Source organism: Haliaeetus albicilla, chromosome 3, assembly GCF_947461875.1.
Source record: "Haliaeetus albicilla chromosome 3, bHalAlb1.1, whole genome shotgun sequence".
NCBI classification, from domain to species: Eukaryota; Metazoa; Chordata; class Aves; order Accipitriformes; family Accipitridae; genus Haliaeetus; species Haliaeetus albicilla.
In genome coordinates, this window is record NC_091485.1 from 1,349,562 (window position 1) to 1,369,236 (window position 19,675).

Here is a 19,675-nt window from a genome sequence, read left to right on the forward strand (position 1 = left end):
ATCAATGATATAATGAAAAACATTAAAAATTAGGTATGGGGACAAGGCTCCTTTCTGTTCTCCTGGTTCCTTAAAATTAACCTGGTATTATCCATCAACTAGTAGTATACATGTCATCTATACAAAATAACTGGGAAATGCTTACACCCACTCCTTCACCCCTTTCAAACTGTCTGGTTAAGTGATGATTGATTATTTTGATCTACAGTTAAAAACAAATCACACTTTCAAATTGTGATTTCACTTCTTTAAAGACAGAACACTTTCCAAAATTTAAAAATCAATCAGTTGTCAAGCCCTTACCCAGTGCAAACCCTGAGTTCACTAGTACTTTATCCAGTGCCAGTGAAGAATTTAACTTCAGGATCTCATTCTACAAGAAGGTGAATTGTTTATTCTTTTTCAAACAGCTTTTAATTTCTTACCGCATTTCTTAATGATAGTTCATAACAAGCCAAATAAAGGGCTAATCATAGAGGTTCACAGGAATATTGCATTTACTCTAATGAGCTAGTGAAAACAATTCAAGGCAGCATGTTTTAGTTGCTCGCCTAGGTGCAGCAATCTTTCAATATGAGCATTCTTTACCTGAGAGAAGTAGCCCAGAGCTTACTATTGACTCATTTATTGGGAACTTCACAAGCTGTGTGACATAACCAAACACCATGCAACAGAGGTGACAATCTCCATTTCTGCATTCCCAAAGCGCAGTCAATCTTAGAATCACAGCCCACGAACAATCTGATTAGTAAGGTAAGGAAGGAGAAAGGATCCCATAAACGTATCATTTTAGACATGCACACGATATGCAGGTAAGGGTCTGCCAGACCAAAAGTTAAGAGGAAAGGTCATGTAATGAGAATAAAAAGATTAAAGAGCAAAAACTGTGAGGGACGGTTGTACTCTTGTTTGTGGAAGAGATCCTTACCATTAGAGCCAGAAAAGTCCAAGTATCTTACTAAAGGCCCTATTCATGAATGACTTATACTCCACATAAGTTTGGAAAACTCCGTGAAGAGCAATTACCGCCGTCCTCTATGAAATGAAAATTCCTCTACACGGGTTTCCCAGAGCACAATGGGACAACTGTGTGTTTGCTGAGAAGGAATGAGGGGTGAGGCACGGTGCCCCACAGACAGTGGCAGATTGTAAGGAACAAGAATTTAAACTCCACATGATCAGAGAAATTTAATTTCTGAATGGAAATCTCATCTTGTGAAAGACAAACTGCTGCTGACAGTCACCCACTCAGCAAAGGAAGACCACAATCCTCATCAGAGAAAGCTGTTTTGAGAGCAATTTCAGAACAAATATGCCTTTCATCACTAGCTGGCATCAGTAGCTCATCCTCCTTCCCACCTTGTTCTATGAAAAAACACATTTACTGAGGTTAGAGCTAGGAAGATTGAAAATTTTGTTCTTCTTTGAATCTACCGCCAAAGTCCTATTTGCACTGCTTAAGGCATTCTCAGGCAATAAAAAACACCATTGCAAAACTCTGTTCTTACACTGCTCAATTGCTACAGTATCCAAGCGCCTTTCAGAACAGCATTAGGCAATACAATTAGCATCTGTCATATGTGCTACTTTCTCTCATGGGTATATCTACACACATTTCTCTTATGTAAACCTATACACCTACCTTTAGGTAGAGCACAGCATAATTATAAAGCTAAACTTGTCCCTCTCCAACACTGATGCTTTAAGTCTAAAATAAGTACCCACTACACACTATTCTTTTGCTCTCAGTAAACTGAGGATAATAAAAGCTCATGTGATGTTTCCATGTACAAGCTGAATCAAATCCTTTTGACTGGGATATTGTGTTTGTTTAAGAGCAAATGATCAGGCTGATAAAATCAGGGCTACAATGATTAAAGGGTATTTGATCACCAAGGTAGATCAGGAAAGCATTGCAAAATAACAGTGGTAGAAACTCAAATGCAAAGAAGGCCACAACAGATTTTTAAGAAAAAAACCCAAAACATTGTAGGCAAGCTGATGGTATCCAGCAAAAAAAAGAGAAGATTTTAAGTATGATATGATTTCTGTGCATATGCTGGTAAAAATGAATTAGGGTTAATCCTCAATAAGATTCAGGTTTTCTGTTAGTATGGATCTCCTTAATTTCCTTCTCTCCCTCCCATCAAAACTTGTCAATCTGTATTTCCTCAGCACAGATTTGAAATATAATGCTTCAGATTTAGCTGGTATCCAACACCAAACACACAACATTAATGTATCAGAGTCAACTTCTACCTGCAGAATAATTCTGGTCAAGAAAATCTCCTGGAAAAAGATCTTTTGTCAAATGAGCAGCTAATGGAGACATTTCCCTATCCCATGGTTAGGAGACACCCTCCTAACCTTCAAAGGAAGTGTGTCCGGGAGATGCCTTAACGTGCAGATCTTTGCTGCCTTTACAGGATCTACATGGGTGTGCAGGGCAAGCCCACAGAGAATATAATACGTGATCAAAGACTTGGACTGCGTACAAAGATTTAAAGACAGTCGATGGATAAGCATGAAGAAGTAGCATGAAAACGTGCTTTTCACAAATACACAAGGATGTGGAAAATATCGTATTTCTTTGTCTGGTAACTGTTACGCCCCAAGGGGAAGAGCACACAAAGGACTATACAGAGAAGGCAAGGAAGATGTACCCATTAGGACAGGAAGGTCTTTAGCGTTATACAGCTCCTATAAATGGTTTAATTTTCCTAAGGGAGACACCCTGTAGTTTTTGACCTAGACTGATAGACCTATTGACCCTCAAAGGTACCCGTCTCTGGGGAGACAGAAAAACAAGCATGGAGAATTAATACAAGACAACAGATTTTTGCTTCCAGCTGCACAAAGTCACAAGGTTTGATGGTTGTTTCTAAATGCTTCCATACAATGGCCAGGTATCATCCACAAAACTGTCTCCAAACAAGTGTTTTGTTTACTTTATATTAATTCGTTACACTGCATTGGGCATTTTAAAAGACAACAGGCTGGAAAAAAGGGAAAAAACAGACATGTATGTCTAGAGAGCAGAGAGGAAAGTCTGGAAAAGCTACCCCTGAGAGTAACCATCAGAAGAGTGGAAATGCAAATACACATATTTTCAAACATACGTTTAGGTACCAGCTCTGTTGGTGCTGTAACGTCTGCTTCTCTGTAACAGACTGTTGGATCCACAATGTCTCTGTCAGGAGGAGGGTAAGGTGGGGGTGGGGGGATCACTAACTGAGGTGGACCACGAGTGGTGCCTCTAGGAGGTTTTTGTGGCACCAGCCGTCCATCACCTACAAGGGGATCAATTGACTAGTTACTTCATTGCAAGGTAATGATCTCTCAGTTTATTGTTATTTTTTCAACACACATTGACTTCCCTTACCCACATCCAAGGTCTCTCTGGATCTAATTTTGCTCTTATTTACCTCAAAATAATTAAGGGAGAAGGAAAAGCTAGGTCTCTCTTAAATCAACAGAATTGAGCCCAGCACATACGTGTACATCACAACTAACAGTCAAAATCACCAGTTTTGGCAGACATAAGGAAGGAGAAAAAAAAAGTTAAAAAAAAAACAAACCTGAAAACAGCTACGTAAGGAAATGTGAAAAATGTGCGTTATTTGTATCTTCTTAAGTGCCAAACTGCCTGAATTTGTTGACCTCTAGGATAAGAGAGAACGAGGAAGATGCCTCAGGTCAGTATTTTGAAGTAGGTATCTTGACGGGTTTTTCTTTTCTTTTTCTGAGTAGGTTTCTTATTATTTTGACATTGTGGAGAAGCAGATGATTAAGTTGCTTTTTGCAAAACAGTGTTCTAAGCTATCAAAGGAAATGCTCATAACTTTGGCTGGGGGCTTATTTCAATACTATGTACAGTAACTAAATAAACACATGAACCTTTGCACTATATTAACCATTTGCAATGTTTAAAAACTGCTGCCGGTTTGTAGTGTACAGACCCAGAGCTATTGCAATCTGGAAAGTCCTCAGAGGCTGGAAGTGCACTGAGGAACCACGACTACCTGCCCGTTCTGCTCCCACACCCTGCCTTAAGCATCTGCTGCGGTCGCTGCTGCAGACGGATGCTGGCAGAGACAGACCTCTGCTCTGATCCATTCTGATCATTCCTATACTCTCAGGCTCATGCTCTGGTGCTGCTGAGAAGGGAAATAGCACCGAGAGGGAGGAAAAAAGATTAAACCATTATCGGTTTTTACTTACGAGTCACTAGCTTCCAGAGATTCAAGACACAATGTAATGCTGGCAAACGTGCAGACCCTTTTTTACTGCTTTGAGAAAACCGGGCACAATACTTCAGGGTCACACTAAGTGATTCAGTATTGAATACTGAGGTGAATTTGCCAGTTGGAGAATATTTTTTATAGGATCTTTTGCTTTGATTCATGTGGCTAACTTGGGAGATACATACGTAGCTTTAATCCTTTTCCACCATGCGGCCGCCTATTTCTTGCGGCACGTTTTCCCCCTCACTACTGTCTTGCTTTTTTCACAGCTTTTCTCTCTTGCTTTCAGAGCCATCTGTGCTTTCTCATAGTTTTCTTGCAAGGGCCCCGAAGAGAGGCTGTTTTACCAACCTTCCCTTGCTGTAACATTTTTTTCTTGTTAATGAACACATTCATTCAAGAAAGTATCAGAAAATGAAAAGCACTGAAGACACGGCTACTGTGGGACGAGTTCTTTGTCAGTGTAAAATAATAAGGCTCCATTAAAGTAAACGATACTACAGAATCCTACATCAGCAGAGTCTGGCCAGCAAGCACTTATGTACACAGTACTGAACGGACTAGAAGTGGCTCTGCTCTGCTTTATTTCATCTCTAACATTCCAAACAGCGATACAAAATAAAACAGAACACTCACAAAAAGTTAAAGCACCAAATGTCATCAGTAAGCGACCAGAAGTAGGGCAAAGCACAAGGAGTGACAGACTGTAACATCTGCAACGGTTAAAAGTAAGCCAATTTGCTGAAAACTCCTGTGCTACATGGCACAGCGATAACATCCCCTTCGAGGGTTTAAATAAGAGATGTCAATGGAGTCGAACGTGTCACAAGATAATGGACTCCTGCTGCTACATAAATGCTGAGGCATTAAATGTGAAGCATTTACTGAAAATAAATGTTGGAACAAAGCCAAGAGGTTTCTTTCTAAACTGTGAGGCATTTGTAATGTAAGTGATTATGTATGACAGGATGTCATATCTGTATGTCTTAGGCACTTTATGAAACACGAGGTCAAAGGCACGAACTGAAGTGCACTGAGTGCATCACGGCACTTGAAGACTGATTCTCTTAATGTACTGAAAAATGAGTTCCAATATGTGGGGTTATTATCTCATATCTTTACCCATCATAAAATCACTTTGTTTGCTAAAAGCATAATCTTGGGGTCCTCACTTGGGCAAAGCTCTCGCCAATCTGAATAAGCTAGCAGTCAGATAATGACCGAGGTCTGGGAGAACGGTCTTCAGTCCTTCTGTGCGAGAGTGAGCGTGGTGTCACAGACCGCTGGAGGCTGGAGTGTCTTTCGTTGTCTCCAGCCAGGTGTGGCATTCCTTTGAGAGCACCAGTTCTGTTCTTCTACTGATTAGCTAAAGACTCAGCAGAGATTGATACATAATAAAACTAAGGACTAAATTCAAAAGAAAACCTTCACTGAATGTGGTCAGCTGATGTCAAACTGTTGGAAGACTACTGGAAAAGAAAATGTCTTCAGGCTTTAGGAACACGAGGAGATACTGAACCAGCTTGACTGCACTTCAGTTCTAACAGGACCCCATGGCTTCAGATGCATTCAGTATTGCCTGGCCTATCTCCACTTACCAGCATTTCCCTTTACTATTTCCCTATTTCCATTAACTACCAAAACCACCATGACCTTAAAGGCACAGAACAGGCCCAAGGCTAGTGCTTTTGGATACCCAGCGCGTACCAAACATTCAAATCATCTGATGAGTGGTATCTACCTTTTACTACCCTAGGGTACTCTAAATGGTGCCATTAAAAAAAAGACGTAATATACAAACACTTATTTCCAGACTTTCATTCTGCAGAGAAATGCATTTTTTTCCCCATGTTACAAAAGTTTCCGAACTCACAGCATAACAGAATTAAGGCAACTTCGAACAGCGAGCACTGAAAGCACATGCACAGGATTACACAGGAGAAAAGAATGCCTCTCACCCATTGTGCTCTTCCTCTTGTCTTCCCTCTCCTCTGTCCTGTTTGGCATGGCAGGAGTGGGCGGTGCGGATGCAGTGGGTGGAAGAGGGGCACGCCTCTTCTTTTTCCGTAAATCGTTTAGGGATGCTCCTTGTGAAATCTAGCAAAGTTGAAAAATAGGCACAGGAAAGGAGATGTTTTGTCAATGCTGTAAATTGTCAGTAACAAAAAAAATGTGATATCTCAGCACAGTATATTTATAATGAGCATTTACAGTGACAACAGGAGATTAACAAGACAGATCAGAAGAGGTATAGTAATATTGCACTCAGAAAAGAAAAGGGACAAGAACTGCAGATGAATGTCACAGTGGAAATACCAGTCTGGTAGACATTTGATGTTTTTGGTAAAAGGGAACCAGAGAGCTCAACGCTCAGCAATGCACAGTATGACACTACATGTGTTGTTAAGCTTGAGCCATAACACGACCTTGCTTTTCTATTGGTTTCTTCAGACCTTAAATTATGGTTAAATACTCCAATCGGTATGTGTAGGGAATAAACTCTCTAATTTCTTTTATTTTCCTCTCAAATTCTTGTTTAAGGACTTCTGAGAGAAGAATCAGAATTGAAAGTTTGCTTGCATAGTGATATGAGATCATACTGTACTCTATTTATGTCTACTGGACTTCACAGACATACTTTTGAAGATCTGTAACTCTTTGGCTTCCAATAATTGCAACATGCTAGCTGGCAAGCCAAGACTTCATTACTGTTTATGCTGCTTTTAAAAATAAGAAAATTTTTATTACAAGTGACTTGGGTTTCACTGGGTTGCATAATATTTTCTGTACCTTATTGGAACTTAGCTCTCTTTCCTTTTTCCGGAAAAATAATAATAATAAAACCAAAACCATGTAGGAAAATCTGTTGGATTTTTATATTTGAAAGGTACTGACAACACTAGACAGAACCAGGTTTAGCTGAAGCAGAGGGTAATGGGAGCTGCCCACACATGGCATGCTGTTGGCATTCCTCAGTCTTCACTTGCATGACTTCACTGCTCTGTCCGTCCTGGTACTCCCCAGAGATGAAGATATCTAATACACCGAACTGCCTGGTGATTTTCTAATATTTCAAAGGCCTAAACAATAATAATAATAATCATCTTTCCTTTAACCCAGAGGATTAACGAACCCTCAAAATATATTTGTTGTGGGAGATTTCAATAAACAAATAGTAGCTTCACACTGCTCAAAGCTATTATCAGAGTTCAGAGGAAAGGCACCCATTTACATGCATCCTTTCCCATGTTGAGTGAACATTCTGAGAATAAATGAATTTTAAAAAGAGCAGGACGTGTATAGAGCTTCCCTCGCTTAGCCTTCCTTTTTAAAAGCACTCAGGAGGGTCTTAGGTTATAAAACACAAACTTTGTTCCCACCTTTCAGGATCATGCTTTAACCATCATGCCACACGACAACTGGACACTCTCCACCCCTTCTTGTTGAACCTGCACCCTGCACTTGGAGAAACTTGGTAGTAACCGCACTGGACACAGAGCATGTTAACCAGGAGGAGCTGCAGCTTTGCAGCAAACAGTTTCTATAAGGTGGAAGGGACAGAGGGTGGGAAAGAAAGGTGTCCTGGTCTTACTTCCTACTACCAGGGACTACTTCTGCATTTTTACATTAAATGTCCACTGGATACAGCACACGACTAAAGCCAGTGAGGCCAACCTAGATAAAGTTAGGCACAGTAAATGGGTGAGACTGTTAATAGTAACTAGTGATTTTGCAGACTCCAATTTTGGCCACCAAACTTAATGGAATTTGTAAAATTAGACTTATACCCAGAAAAGAGCAATAGGCCAAATGTTCAGGAATGGATACAGCAAAATTTTAGAGCTCCTCTGAAAAACTTTTGCCCAAAGTTATGGTGTTACTCCATATTAAGATGCGGCACCTCTCCTGATGAAGAAACTGCCTGCCAGTGGTTAGGAACTGACTGCCACTGACTTAAGTTGAATCACGCCCTCCACCTCCCCAATTCTTCTAGAATTAGAATGCTCAATATTGAGTTGAACATGGGAAACTGTTCAGTGAAACAGGCTCATCAGGCTTTGGTTTACAGAGGAGGAATTACATGGAGGACAGCTACCTAAAGGTGCATTCTTCTCCATGTCTATTTGGGGCAACAGGCAAATAGGCACTTGGAAAAAAACCCACATTCTTCTGCACTGCATTTTAAATAACTAAAGTCATGTGAACATTTAATACTGTATCTTGATTCTTCAGGACACTACCTTACAAAAATGAGAAAATTATCAAAGCGGGGACTCTGATTAATCCGACTGCAAAGTCTTCAAAATTCAGTAGCTATGGTGAACTTGAATCATCTGGGAGACAGGCAGCATCTCAACTTCCCCAACACTTCATAAGCACAAGCGATGACTTCTGCGGATATTTAACGGCATTTTGCAGCTTCCACATTCACTCCTGTCTCTGCAGACAGAAAGGTCTGGAGGACCTTACTTGAGGACAAAAAATGGATGGACTCGTGTCCTGGTTTCAGCTGGGATGTAGTTAGCTGTCTTCCTAGTAGCTGGTACAGTGCAATGTTTTGAGTTCAGTATGTGAAGAATGTTGATAACACTGATGTTTTCAGTTGTTGCTCAGTAGTGTTTAGACTAGAGTCAAGGATTTTTCAGCTTCTCATGCCCAGCCAGGGCACCTGACCCAAACTGGCCAACGGTGTATTCCATACCATGTGACGTCCCATCTAGTTTAGGAACTGGGAAGTGGGGGGGGGCGGGGATTCGCCGCTCGGGGACTGGCTGGGTGTCGGTCGGCGGGTGGTGAGCAATTGCCCTGCGCATCATTTGTACCTTCCAATCCTTTTATTACTGCTGTTGTCATTTTATTAGTGTTATCATTATCATTATTAGTTTCTTCTTTTCTGTTCTATTAAATCGTTCTTATCTCAACCCAGGAGTTTTACTTCTTTTCCTGATTTTCTCCCCCATCCCACTGGATGGGGGGGAGTGAGTGAGCGGCTGCGTGGTGCTTAGTTGCTGGCTGGGGTTAAACCACAACAACTCGTGATTTAAAAGATAAGTCTAGCAAATCTTGAGAATCAAGGCAGAAAGTTAAGGAAGCGTGTGCTTGCACTTGAAATGACAAGAGATCACTAATCACCCTTCCCCAATACCAGATGAGTGAAGGGTGTTAGTTTGGTATAGTCAAATTCCTCAAAGGCACATTACTGCTTTACTAAGAAGTAAGGATCCTTGTCAGAAGCCAGCTTATCTTTTTCAGCTCTATACATTCTTATTTAGTTGAATCTTCTGAGGAACCTCGAATCTTCTGAGATATATGTATGGATGAACATGCTGCTACAGCTAAAGAAAAGGCTAGAAAATAGTGCACAACTGCAATAATGTAAGTGTGGTCAAATACACAGCAAAAATGCTTTTATTATACTGTCAGCTCAGTGCAGTATACTTCACAAACACCATAAAGAAGATGAAAACCTTGTTTAAAGTCAGCCACGCTACAATGTATATAACAAGTGTCTAGTTCAAGAACAGGTCATAAAAATTGTTAAAAGTAGTTCTTAAACACCAACAGTAAACCTATGAGGCTAAACATAAATGGAAAAAACACAAAGAACATTCTGTTTCTTTCTTGCAATTGTATATACCAAAACAATAGAACTTGAAAATAATTTGTTATGGCTGGCTGCTTCTTTTATAAAGAAATGAAGCCTTAACAACATTATCTGAAGTAATTTCCCATCCAAACTTTGTTACAGGAGCCCCTCTCTGAGCGTAAGGGAGTACTTCCTAGTCTTAGCACTTGTGCTTCACCTATGTAGCATTTCTAACTAGAAGAAATTATTAAGTCAGCTTCTGTTACACAATGAATACCTTATTTTTAAAGATGTTAACAAGTGTTCCCTGACTGTAATTAATACCATTAACTGAGCTAGAAATCAATAAAGTGGGCAAAAAGGACATAAGCCTGACAAATAGTGTCACTTCTGTTCCCTTATTGATGAGAACACATATGATGCAAAAAACAATTTTCCATTAAATTCATGTCATGGCTCACATGCTGTTTTGAAAAATACTTCCAATATTGCAGACGAAATATCTGAGGAATGTGCTGAATGTGTTTTCTGTCTGTGAAAGCTCAACATCTTTATTAAAATGTGAGGGCTTTAGATAAGATTTTAGAATATATTTAGAGCCTAACAACAACATCATGGGGAGGTTATGTGTCAAAATTGTGTGGAAAAGAATCCTACAAGGCTAATGCTTGAAATTTTCAATCAGTAGCATTTGACAGACACCCTACTTGCAAAGTGTCTGTGGATACTGCAAGAGTGGATGTGTAAACTGAGTTTGAGTTTCCTCATGTGTAAAAGTCCAGTATTTTCTTTGGGTTAGGTTGCACTGAATACGAATTCATGAAAAATATTAATGGAGGCCCAAGGAAACAAAAGCCACCACCACCAAAAATTCATCAAGCATTCAAAGACAAGGAGGTTCTCAGATAAATTTCCAATGTGAGCTCCGCTGCTTTCCCTTGCCTGTCCTCTACTTACAGGTCAGACACTGGTTTTGTATTTATCAACCCTTTCCTATTAATCTTTCTAACATAAAAGTTTATCTGTGTAAGTACTTGCTGAGTCATCTGGCAAATGCCACCTTCCTTTTATTCACAGACCAAACTAGGCCTAAAGTTACTGCAGGTTTGCTGCTACTGAAACTGAGCCTCCTCCCGTGAGCCAGAAACTCTATCGTTAATTTGTGCTCCTCTGCCCTTCCAGTATCTACCAACATTCACAGCCCACTCGATGACACTGACTACATATCTCAGTCATCTGAATCACTACTTTGACCAAGAAGGAAATCTCACTCTGATGTCTCCAAAGAGATTAAAGACTCTACAATAACATACTCGGAGATCCGCACAGACGCAAGTCTGTCCCCTTAAGGATAGCCCACGTACTCTTGCCACAGGTGGTAGAGAAAAAGGGACTGGGCTTAACACAACCTTGGAAAGTACGTGAGTGGGCAGACGAGGAAAGTACACGAGTGGACATACGAGAGACACGTACTTTCTGCAGGACTGAGAAAGAACTTGGAAAAAAGCTGGGTGATCTCCACTCAGAAGCACAACTAAGAACACAAGTAAGGAAGAGCAACTTAAAAATTGCCTTGGACTTGCACACTAAAAGCGAACAGCACCTTCTCGAGTTACCTGGAACAGGTTTTCCCTGAACAACTGCAGGCATCTGTGTTGTAGTTGGCATCTATGCTTACTGGAGAAAGCCTGGACGACTGACAGACAGGTCTAAACAGTTCTAACTGTGCCTTAACAGAAAACCCCTCAGTGGATCTAGCGAATATGTGATTGAGATGTTAAAAAAAAGTGCATAGTTTGTGTTTCAAAATCCAAACCACTCTTCCCAATAATTTCATAAACATTACAAGAAACATTTGTCTTACAGCAACAGATTTTTGCTTTTACTCTCACTGCTATCATTTTGCCATAGGAAAGGAAAAAGGGAAACTTGAAAACCTAACAATTTTCCAGGTTTGCAATTTAACAAAATCGTCCTTAGAGCAATTTTCTTCCTGCTCAAACGCCATAGCTACAGCTGATACACATATTCTATCAGCAATAGGATTATGTCTGGAATAAGGATTGTTTTTAAGGGATGTCCCATGGTGGTTTAGCATATACAAATAAAAATTGTATAGCATATGATATAAACTGTGTGAGGAAAGCTCATATACTCTCTTGCTTCTTTCTCCTTTTTATGCAACATTACACGTCAGGATCTTTCATTGTTTTATAGAACAACTGTCTAATTTGTATACAAAATGTCTTGTTCGGGCAAACAGTGAGTGATTGTTTGTAGAAATTATTTTTAGAAGTAAATAAAAAGGATTGGAAAAAGAACACATGGATTCAATCACTGGCATGCCCTGACTACAAACTGGTTTCCATCATCCAACACTGAGTAGACACACACTCTGATTTAAGCAAGCCAGATTCTGATACACCTGCTGGTGATGATATCGTGTGGGGTCAGAATGCCTATCAAATTACGAGAGTGTTTAAATATGAACCACAGAAAAATGCAGAGCTAACTTGTAACTGAACAAACAACAGTATCACCCCAAACTATGTGTGGGACCATCCCAACCCTCTTCCCTTCACAAAGAATTTTAAGAAATCTTGAAATAATTAAGAGCCATTTTCTAAGAATCTCTAGAAGTAAAAAGAAAAGACACATGTTTTATTAACCAGTTTTAAACTCCTGATATAACCATAACTGCACTGATCCTTTATAGCATTGTAAGAAAGACAAGTGGTAGATTGGTATGTAAGAAAGATTTATGGTTTGAAAGTTTTTAAAAATATTTTGCTCTGATTTTGTACATAATTTAAAGCAGTTGAGAAGAAAATATTTTGATCCAAGAGGAGCCGTTCTAGGAAAATCAGAGAGATAAATCTTTCAGCTGCAGAACGGAGACATAAATCTGTCCATGAAACTTGACGATATAAAAGCTATTCTATCCAGCTGATTCTGCATTTTCACAGGGCAACAGATGCTTCAACAGGCCTAGCACTAGAAACCACAAGAAGTCCCAACTGAACATTAATGTGTCTTAAACAACATTTACTCACATGTCTAATATTCCCTGGACAGGTCATACATTATTAGGCTTTTCACTGGCATACACTGACAAAGGAAAATTCAAGGAGCTCTCAAAGAAACTGGGCGTATGAGCAATTCATGAAGCTGACCACTGTAAGTTATGTTGTATTAAATTGCCTATTCAGCACCGAACTTCTCTACCTTGTTTCCTTATTGGGTAGTACCCCATTTCATTTGATTAAAAACTGAATGTTTAATCCACAAGCACGTTACAAACAGCATTCAAAGACAGCAGTCTGATGTTTCCCAAAACCATGTCCTTATGTTGCAGAATGCATTTGTGTGGGTTATTTAAAATGCTTACTAGGATCTCATGCAATGCAACAACATATTGCAAAAACAACATACACAGAGATACTAAAAAACATGGCACATGGAAACAGTTTTAAAGAGGAAATTATTTGAAAAACTTGTCATTTTGATAAAATGCACAGAAATAACTACACTTCAGAAATTAGCAAGCAATTTCTCCAGATCCGTCATTTTAGTTCTGTACATCTTGATTTTTCAGTGTTGGATCTCACAAACCTGACAATAAAATGAATAATGATAACAAACTTAAAGGGAGATTTTTAAATAAGCCATACGAATAAGCATGCTGTGATTGCAAGACTGACATTTGGACCGACTAGACCCAATCGCTTGTGTTACGCTGGACACGCCACTCTCACGTGGAAGAAGTTTAGATGGGAGATTCCCAAGCTACTGCCAACATGAGTTCAAGTCCACAACGTAACACCGACTAACTCTACAAGCAGGACAACCACGTTTGTGTCCTGACACAACACGGCTCAGTATCTGGGTGTTTCCTCCTGACTTTGAAGCTCTGCACCATGCTTCTTTGGACTGCGTTTGGCCCACGTGGTGGTTGCACCCCAGCCATACTCATGGCCTCAGCTTCCGAGCTGCTTTGCTGCTGGAAGCATTCAGGCGCTGTGATAAGTGGGAAGTCTGGCTTATAACTGGAGTGCAAACTGCATTGCTCTTCTGAAAATAACCTTACCATTAATATTTTAATCAGATGCCACAAAAATTGTATCATTTTGCCTACTTTTATGCTGCTTAATTTCAAATTAATTTTTTCTCCTTATATGATTCTGGTATTGAACAGGGTTTTGTAATGAAATTTAGTATTCATTATCAAAAATCAAGCTGTGACTGCAAAAACATCTCAGTCTTAATAACAGACAAAAAGCTTAGCACTACTGAATTTTACAGAAATTGCTATGCTCTTGCTATTTTATTCATAAAATGAGGAAGACAAAAGCCAAGGATGTCCTTGAATACTCAGCTGATTGGCGACAGAAAGCTAAATCAGTTGACACAAGAAAGCCGCTGCAAGGTGAAGGGGCAAGCTCATTTTTCCATCTGTTTTTATTGAACACACCCTCTGTGAAATGCCATGGTCAAGGGCAGTTAAAAATTAATGTCATTCTAATCTTCTTTAAACACTTTAACTTGTTCGGTTAAACGTGTCAGACAGGAAACTATCCATAAACAAATCTGAGATGTTAAATTACTAAGATAGCTGTGATTTCCTTCTTTTGCAAAATCTCATTACTAGCTGCAATATTATTTCCACTCAAGGAAGTCACTCTACAACACCAAATATTTTCACATGCATTGAAACATGTAGACTACACAAGTCTGCGGATGTTTGCTTTGGCAAAGAATTTAACTTCCTCTGTTTCTCTGAATACAATGTAATCCTCCTCATTTATGTCTTCATTTGGGCGTGGGGGATGGGGGTGGAAACAACAAAAACCCCTCAAACACTTAAAAATCACATTTTAAAACCACCACAAACTGATTTGCTACTAAGATTAATTTCTCCTCTAGATAAGTTAAGCAAAAAAGGCAAAAACCACATCAAAATTTCGTTTCATGTTTGTGCTTATCTTAGAACAATACAATTAATAGAACAAATGAACATTAGTAAAAGCTTAAAATACATAGTAGGACCGCAGCTCATATTTCTTCTGACAACTTTGTCAAGGAGTTTGACGCAATCAATGTCATCTCCTTGAATCGCTGCCTTTGGGAAAGGCACTGGCCTAAGGATTTTATACCTCACCTTTTCTTCCTCAGTCTCACATCCAGGCTGGCTGATTGGTTGCTCTGCTTGCCTGTCCTTAAAAATCTGAGAGATGTTATGAGCCAACTGAAGATCTGCAAAATTTATTTTGCATCTTTGCCCAATTTTCTGCCAAAAGGATAGGTTGTAGCTTAAAATCTGTTAGGGCTAGGAAGTGGAAGGCAATCACACCAACGTTTGACCAGGAACAAGGAGAACCGTACCCTTTCTACTGCCACTAAGCAACATACCTCCCTGGAGCTTAAGTTTTCCTCTACACTTAGAATATTCTTGCCAAGTTGAATTTCTAGTGCTTAGCACTAAGTCCTAGGCGATCACCTCAGAAGTCTTCTCAATTTAGAGAAAAACATACCTGACCTATTTCTAGTGTTCAACTCCCTTATACCAGCCCTCTCCATGTGCAGGCACACAGAATGCCTGGGAAACCTGGTTTGGGTGGTAAGTCAAGTGATACTTTCCAATTCCGTTCCAATTTCATAGACCCATGGAATGGTTTGGGTTAGAAGGGACCTTTAAAGATCATCTAGTCTATTCCATCCTTTCGCACTGTCCCCTGCAAACTTCCACCCAAGTCTAGTTCCTTCCAGCACTTCGGAAGCGCAGCCAGAAGCCCCGACTTCCGCAATCTTCGGAAACCAAGAAGAGGGTGGAATAGCAAAGCGTTCCCACAGCGCCAATTAGATGTGTTACTAGGGGCTGTGGCGTAACACGGCCCTACATCAAGCTAGTCCCCACAACTATGAGATTTTTATCATCCAAGATTACAAACAGACTGTGCTCTGAAGATTTGTTACAGAAACCCACGATGGCACTCCGCTTGCTATCCACGCCTGGAAGCGTCAGGGGACACAGAGCTGAGCAGGACTCAGGGGTTGCCTGTTGAGCTTCAGCGTTCTGATTAAGATGAGCACACTGCGAACAAACGAGGTGCTATTTCTCCCAGTGACCTGCACCATCCATCCTCTAAAGAGGTGAAAACTGAAGCGGTGTGCAGTCAGAGGAACTGGATTTGCATTCCCCTCTCCCCACTTCTATTACTTTCGGGATATGACTATGAAACTCAAAAAAAATAGCGTGAAGTAGCAGAGAACAGCTTTTACTGGATTAGAGTTGTGATGTTTTTCCTTGCTCATTTGGCTAAACAATGACCAGAATGGAATGCTATTAAGCCATTAAATTAAACCAAATTGACAAAGCACGCATTTACTTAGCTGATTTTTCTATTCTATAATTTTTTTACCTTTTTAATTTAGGATCTAAGAAAGGTGGAGTTACAAGCAAAATCTAAGAAGCGACATAAACCCAGGTTCTAAATTAAGCACGGTGTTAGGGTCATTTTTCATTGCGTACCGAATGCCAGTTCCTCAGAAGCCTCGCTGCTTAAAATTATCTGTCTATTAACTTCCCCTAAATACCTTGCCCAACAAAGTCTAATAATTACTTGACACATACTTTCTCTTTAATGAGAGTTAAAGCTTACGATGACATCAGCCTGTCCTATTTGTCTGTGACTTGCAAGCCAGATGAAGTTTACTTACTAAATGTTGCAACCCTGCCAAAATTCAGGGCTGCATAGAACAGTATGTTCGGGCCCTGATGTCTTGCCAGTTTTCAATGAAGTGCTTGACAGAGACCACATGTGGAGGTCAAGTGATACTATCATGATCTCACCAGATGGTAAGTTGTGGTATTATTCCCAAGGCAGGTAGTATAGTCTGTTCAAAAACAGTTGGCAGGTGATCCATGAACTCACAGCCAGAAGCAACTGGATTATTGCAAAAGATCAAGAACACTATTGATGTTCGCGAAAAGACTATTCCAAGAATTTTTCTTGCACGTAATTCGAGGACTCAACTCTCAAGATGTACATTTTCTTGCAAAAAAATAAAAGGATCTATTTTACTAACTGCTATCTTAAATCAGAAGCCCTCCTGTCAAACGAATCTTGTATTCTTGCATGATTATTGTGTGATGTAAATTAAATGGTAAAATAAAGACACTGCAAGCTCATATTGCTTGGGTTCTTGTACATATTAACGATCACCAGGTCATTCTGACTTTCATGTCAATTCAGAGGTTGTATCTACACAGGTAGGAGTGCAGGACTGAACTACTTCACAGAGAACAAGAAAGCAGACCATGGAGGAATCGTACAAAATTTTGCAGATTACATTCTCCCACCCCTCTACAGGAACAGCCTATCCAAGTCAAAGTGTGAAGCATTTAGCACTTCACACAGTCCAGCCTTCAGTTAAAGCAGGTAAGCAATTTTAATCACTACTGAACTCACATTGCTACTATTTCTAAAAATGCAATAAGGCCACACAGTGGACTCCTCTTATGAAGCAGCAGCTTTTTTCCCCAAGCTAAAGAAATAGTATTCTCCTTTCAGAAAAAGACATAATTTTAAAGCAGACTTTAAAATTTTAAGTTCTTCTGTTGCAAAACCTATTAATTGACCATGAACTTTATCCGAGTAAAGCCAGATTCTCAAAGGGTCAGTGCAAAAGCAGTCTTACTTCCCCTTGCAATTCTGAGAGGCTGCACCTTCTGGCTAACATCAAAACTGAAATTCTGAAATTCTGCATGAACATCCTAGTTTGTACTGGCCAAACTTCAGAAAAAAATATAATCAACTGCACTTAATCACTTTGTGACTGAGAAAGTTAAGAATCCTTTTAATTAATTCATCACAGGGACACCTTACTCTATTTAAAATTATGGGACAGAAGAGTTGGAAAATAAGTATATTAATAACAAATTACAAAAAAAAAAAGAGCAACACAAATACTCCTGGAAAATAAGTGGTTGCCTAAAAAAAAGTTGCCTCAAGTTATTATAATGCTTTCTGAAATTTTGTTTTTAAAATGGGACACATGCTGCTAGTAAGTAAATGTGCAGCAACACAAAGTTGAGCATTAGGAGCTCTAAAGAGGATGGGTGGCAATTTGGACTGAAACTATGGAATTTCTGTAGATGTACAAAGAAAATTCCGTGATATAATATTAAAATGTAACATACCCTTAACCAATAATCTGAAGATATTGAGAAAGTAGTCACTACAGTACATGTATCATCTAGCTGTAGCCTTTGGTAACTACTTTAAAAGAATTAACATGTTTGACTAAGTGTGCATATACCAGAATTAATTTTTAGAGCTGTTCTTCTCATAAAAAGAAGTACAAATTACTCCCTTTCACTAGCAGCTTTTTTGGAGCCTTCCTAAATTTGATGCTTTGCATGACAGCAAGATAAGCTTTCAGCCACCATTGCACTTTTCTCTCTTCTTCTCTTAATTTGGGCCTGCATCATTTATCCAAACTGGAGTATACCTGTTCAGCTAAATTAAGCATCCAGACTGCACAGCACACATTATCTGATGTTCTCTCAGTTGGTTTCATGTTTGCCATCTGAGCATTGTTTTGTCAGAGATGAAAAGAACAAGTCTGGATACTTCCCATTCAGCTAACTGAATGTCAGTCATGTTTAAAGCTCTTTGGGAAAAATGATCAAAACACCTTCAAATCGGAAATTAATTGTTCTGTATTCTGATTTCTTAGTCATTTACCGCGGTGTAGGGCATTTTAAGGACCACAGACCTCTTTTACTACTCTCGTTTCTACTAATTGGTTCCAGTACATCTTGGTAATGGAATTTGCAATAGGATAGCACTAGCCAGGTTCAGCTCCAGTAGAAATATTAAATAGAAAAAACTTTTCAGGTTTATGACCGGTTACAAAGATGATTGTTTCTATAAAACTTAATGTATGTCATCACAGAATTTCATGTCTGTGAAGGGCAACCATTTGTACATGGCTTTTTCAACACAAGGCAATTAACTGGAAGTCATTAAGAAAAGTTCCACCCTCATACACTCTTCTTAAAGAAATACTGCCCAGTCCTTCCAGCAAAAGCAGACAGATCCACGAAAGCAGCACGCCATACGAGATCAATTTGACTTGCTATCTCCTGAAAGGTAGAAATACCATCATTTGCTAAACCAAATAATAGCCCCATCACTGCACAAGACAGAAGCATTCCAACAGTTCCTTCTTCAGAGGATTTGCAATCTGGAGAATACCTGGCACGCACCTGGATCTGACATTGATTTCAAACGGAATGGGATCAAGTCTTTCACGCAGCTTCTTATTTTGTCAGTGAAAGGCCCACGTCCAATAGAGTGCACTGGACATCACCCATACAGCTCGCGGCTACCTGTAATTTGACCTGCACACCTGCATCTCAGTATTTTGAGATTCAGCCCGGAGGGGCTGCAAATATGACCCTCAGAGTCCTGCAGGGCTCTTTGATACTGCAGTCACAGCACTAAGTTTTGACATGTATACCAGGCAAGTTGCTTTAGGGTTCATGCTGGAAAATTCTTACTGCTTATGTGATTTACTGGCGAAACTTACGGCCTCATTCTGCAAGTGCAAAGTTTTGCACTTATGAGCACAAAACAAAGAGAGCGATGATTGGGAATAGCAATCAAAGACAGCTGTTTCTGTTTTTAACGAGAGACATGTTGCCTGTTTATCAAATTACCAGTGATAAGAAGACCTAGTGAAGTCATTGAGAATGCTGCCAATGACTTTCCTGAGTGGTATCAGATCATATGAGACAAATATTTAGGTATGAATCTCTTCAGTATTCTCCAAAAATAGC

The 19,675-nt window shown here is 39.6% G+C and overlaps 1 protein-coding gene across 9 annotated transcripts in view; it reads right to left on the reverse strand.

The window, feature by feature from the left end:
• The window catches only part of COBL (cordon-bleu WH2 repeat protein), a 210,634-nt gene that overhangs the window by 45,859 nt on the left and 145,100 nt on the right, over positions 1–19,675 (reverse strand). For 8 of the 9 annotated variants that reach the window (XM_069778682.1, XM_069778684.1, XM_069778683.1 and 5 more), the window contains 2 exons: positions 6,203–6,341; positions 3,120–3,290 (listed from right to left, as the gene is read on the reverse strand). In XM_069778682.1, the coding sequence (XP_069634783.1) occupies positions 3,120–3,290; positions 6,203–6,341 (310 nt within the window). The remainder of the gene's footprint in view (positions 1–3,119; positions 3,291–6,202; positions 6,342–19,675) is intronic. The other variant, XM_069778687.1, reaches the window with a different exon arrangement.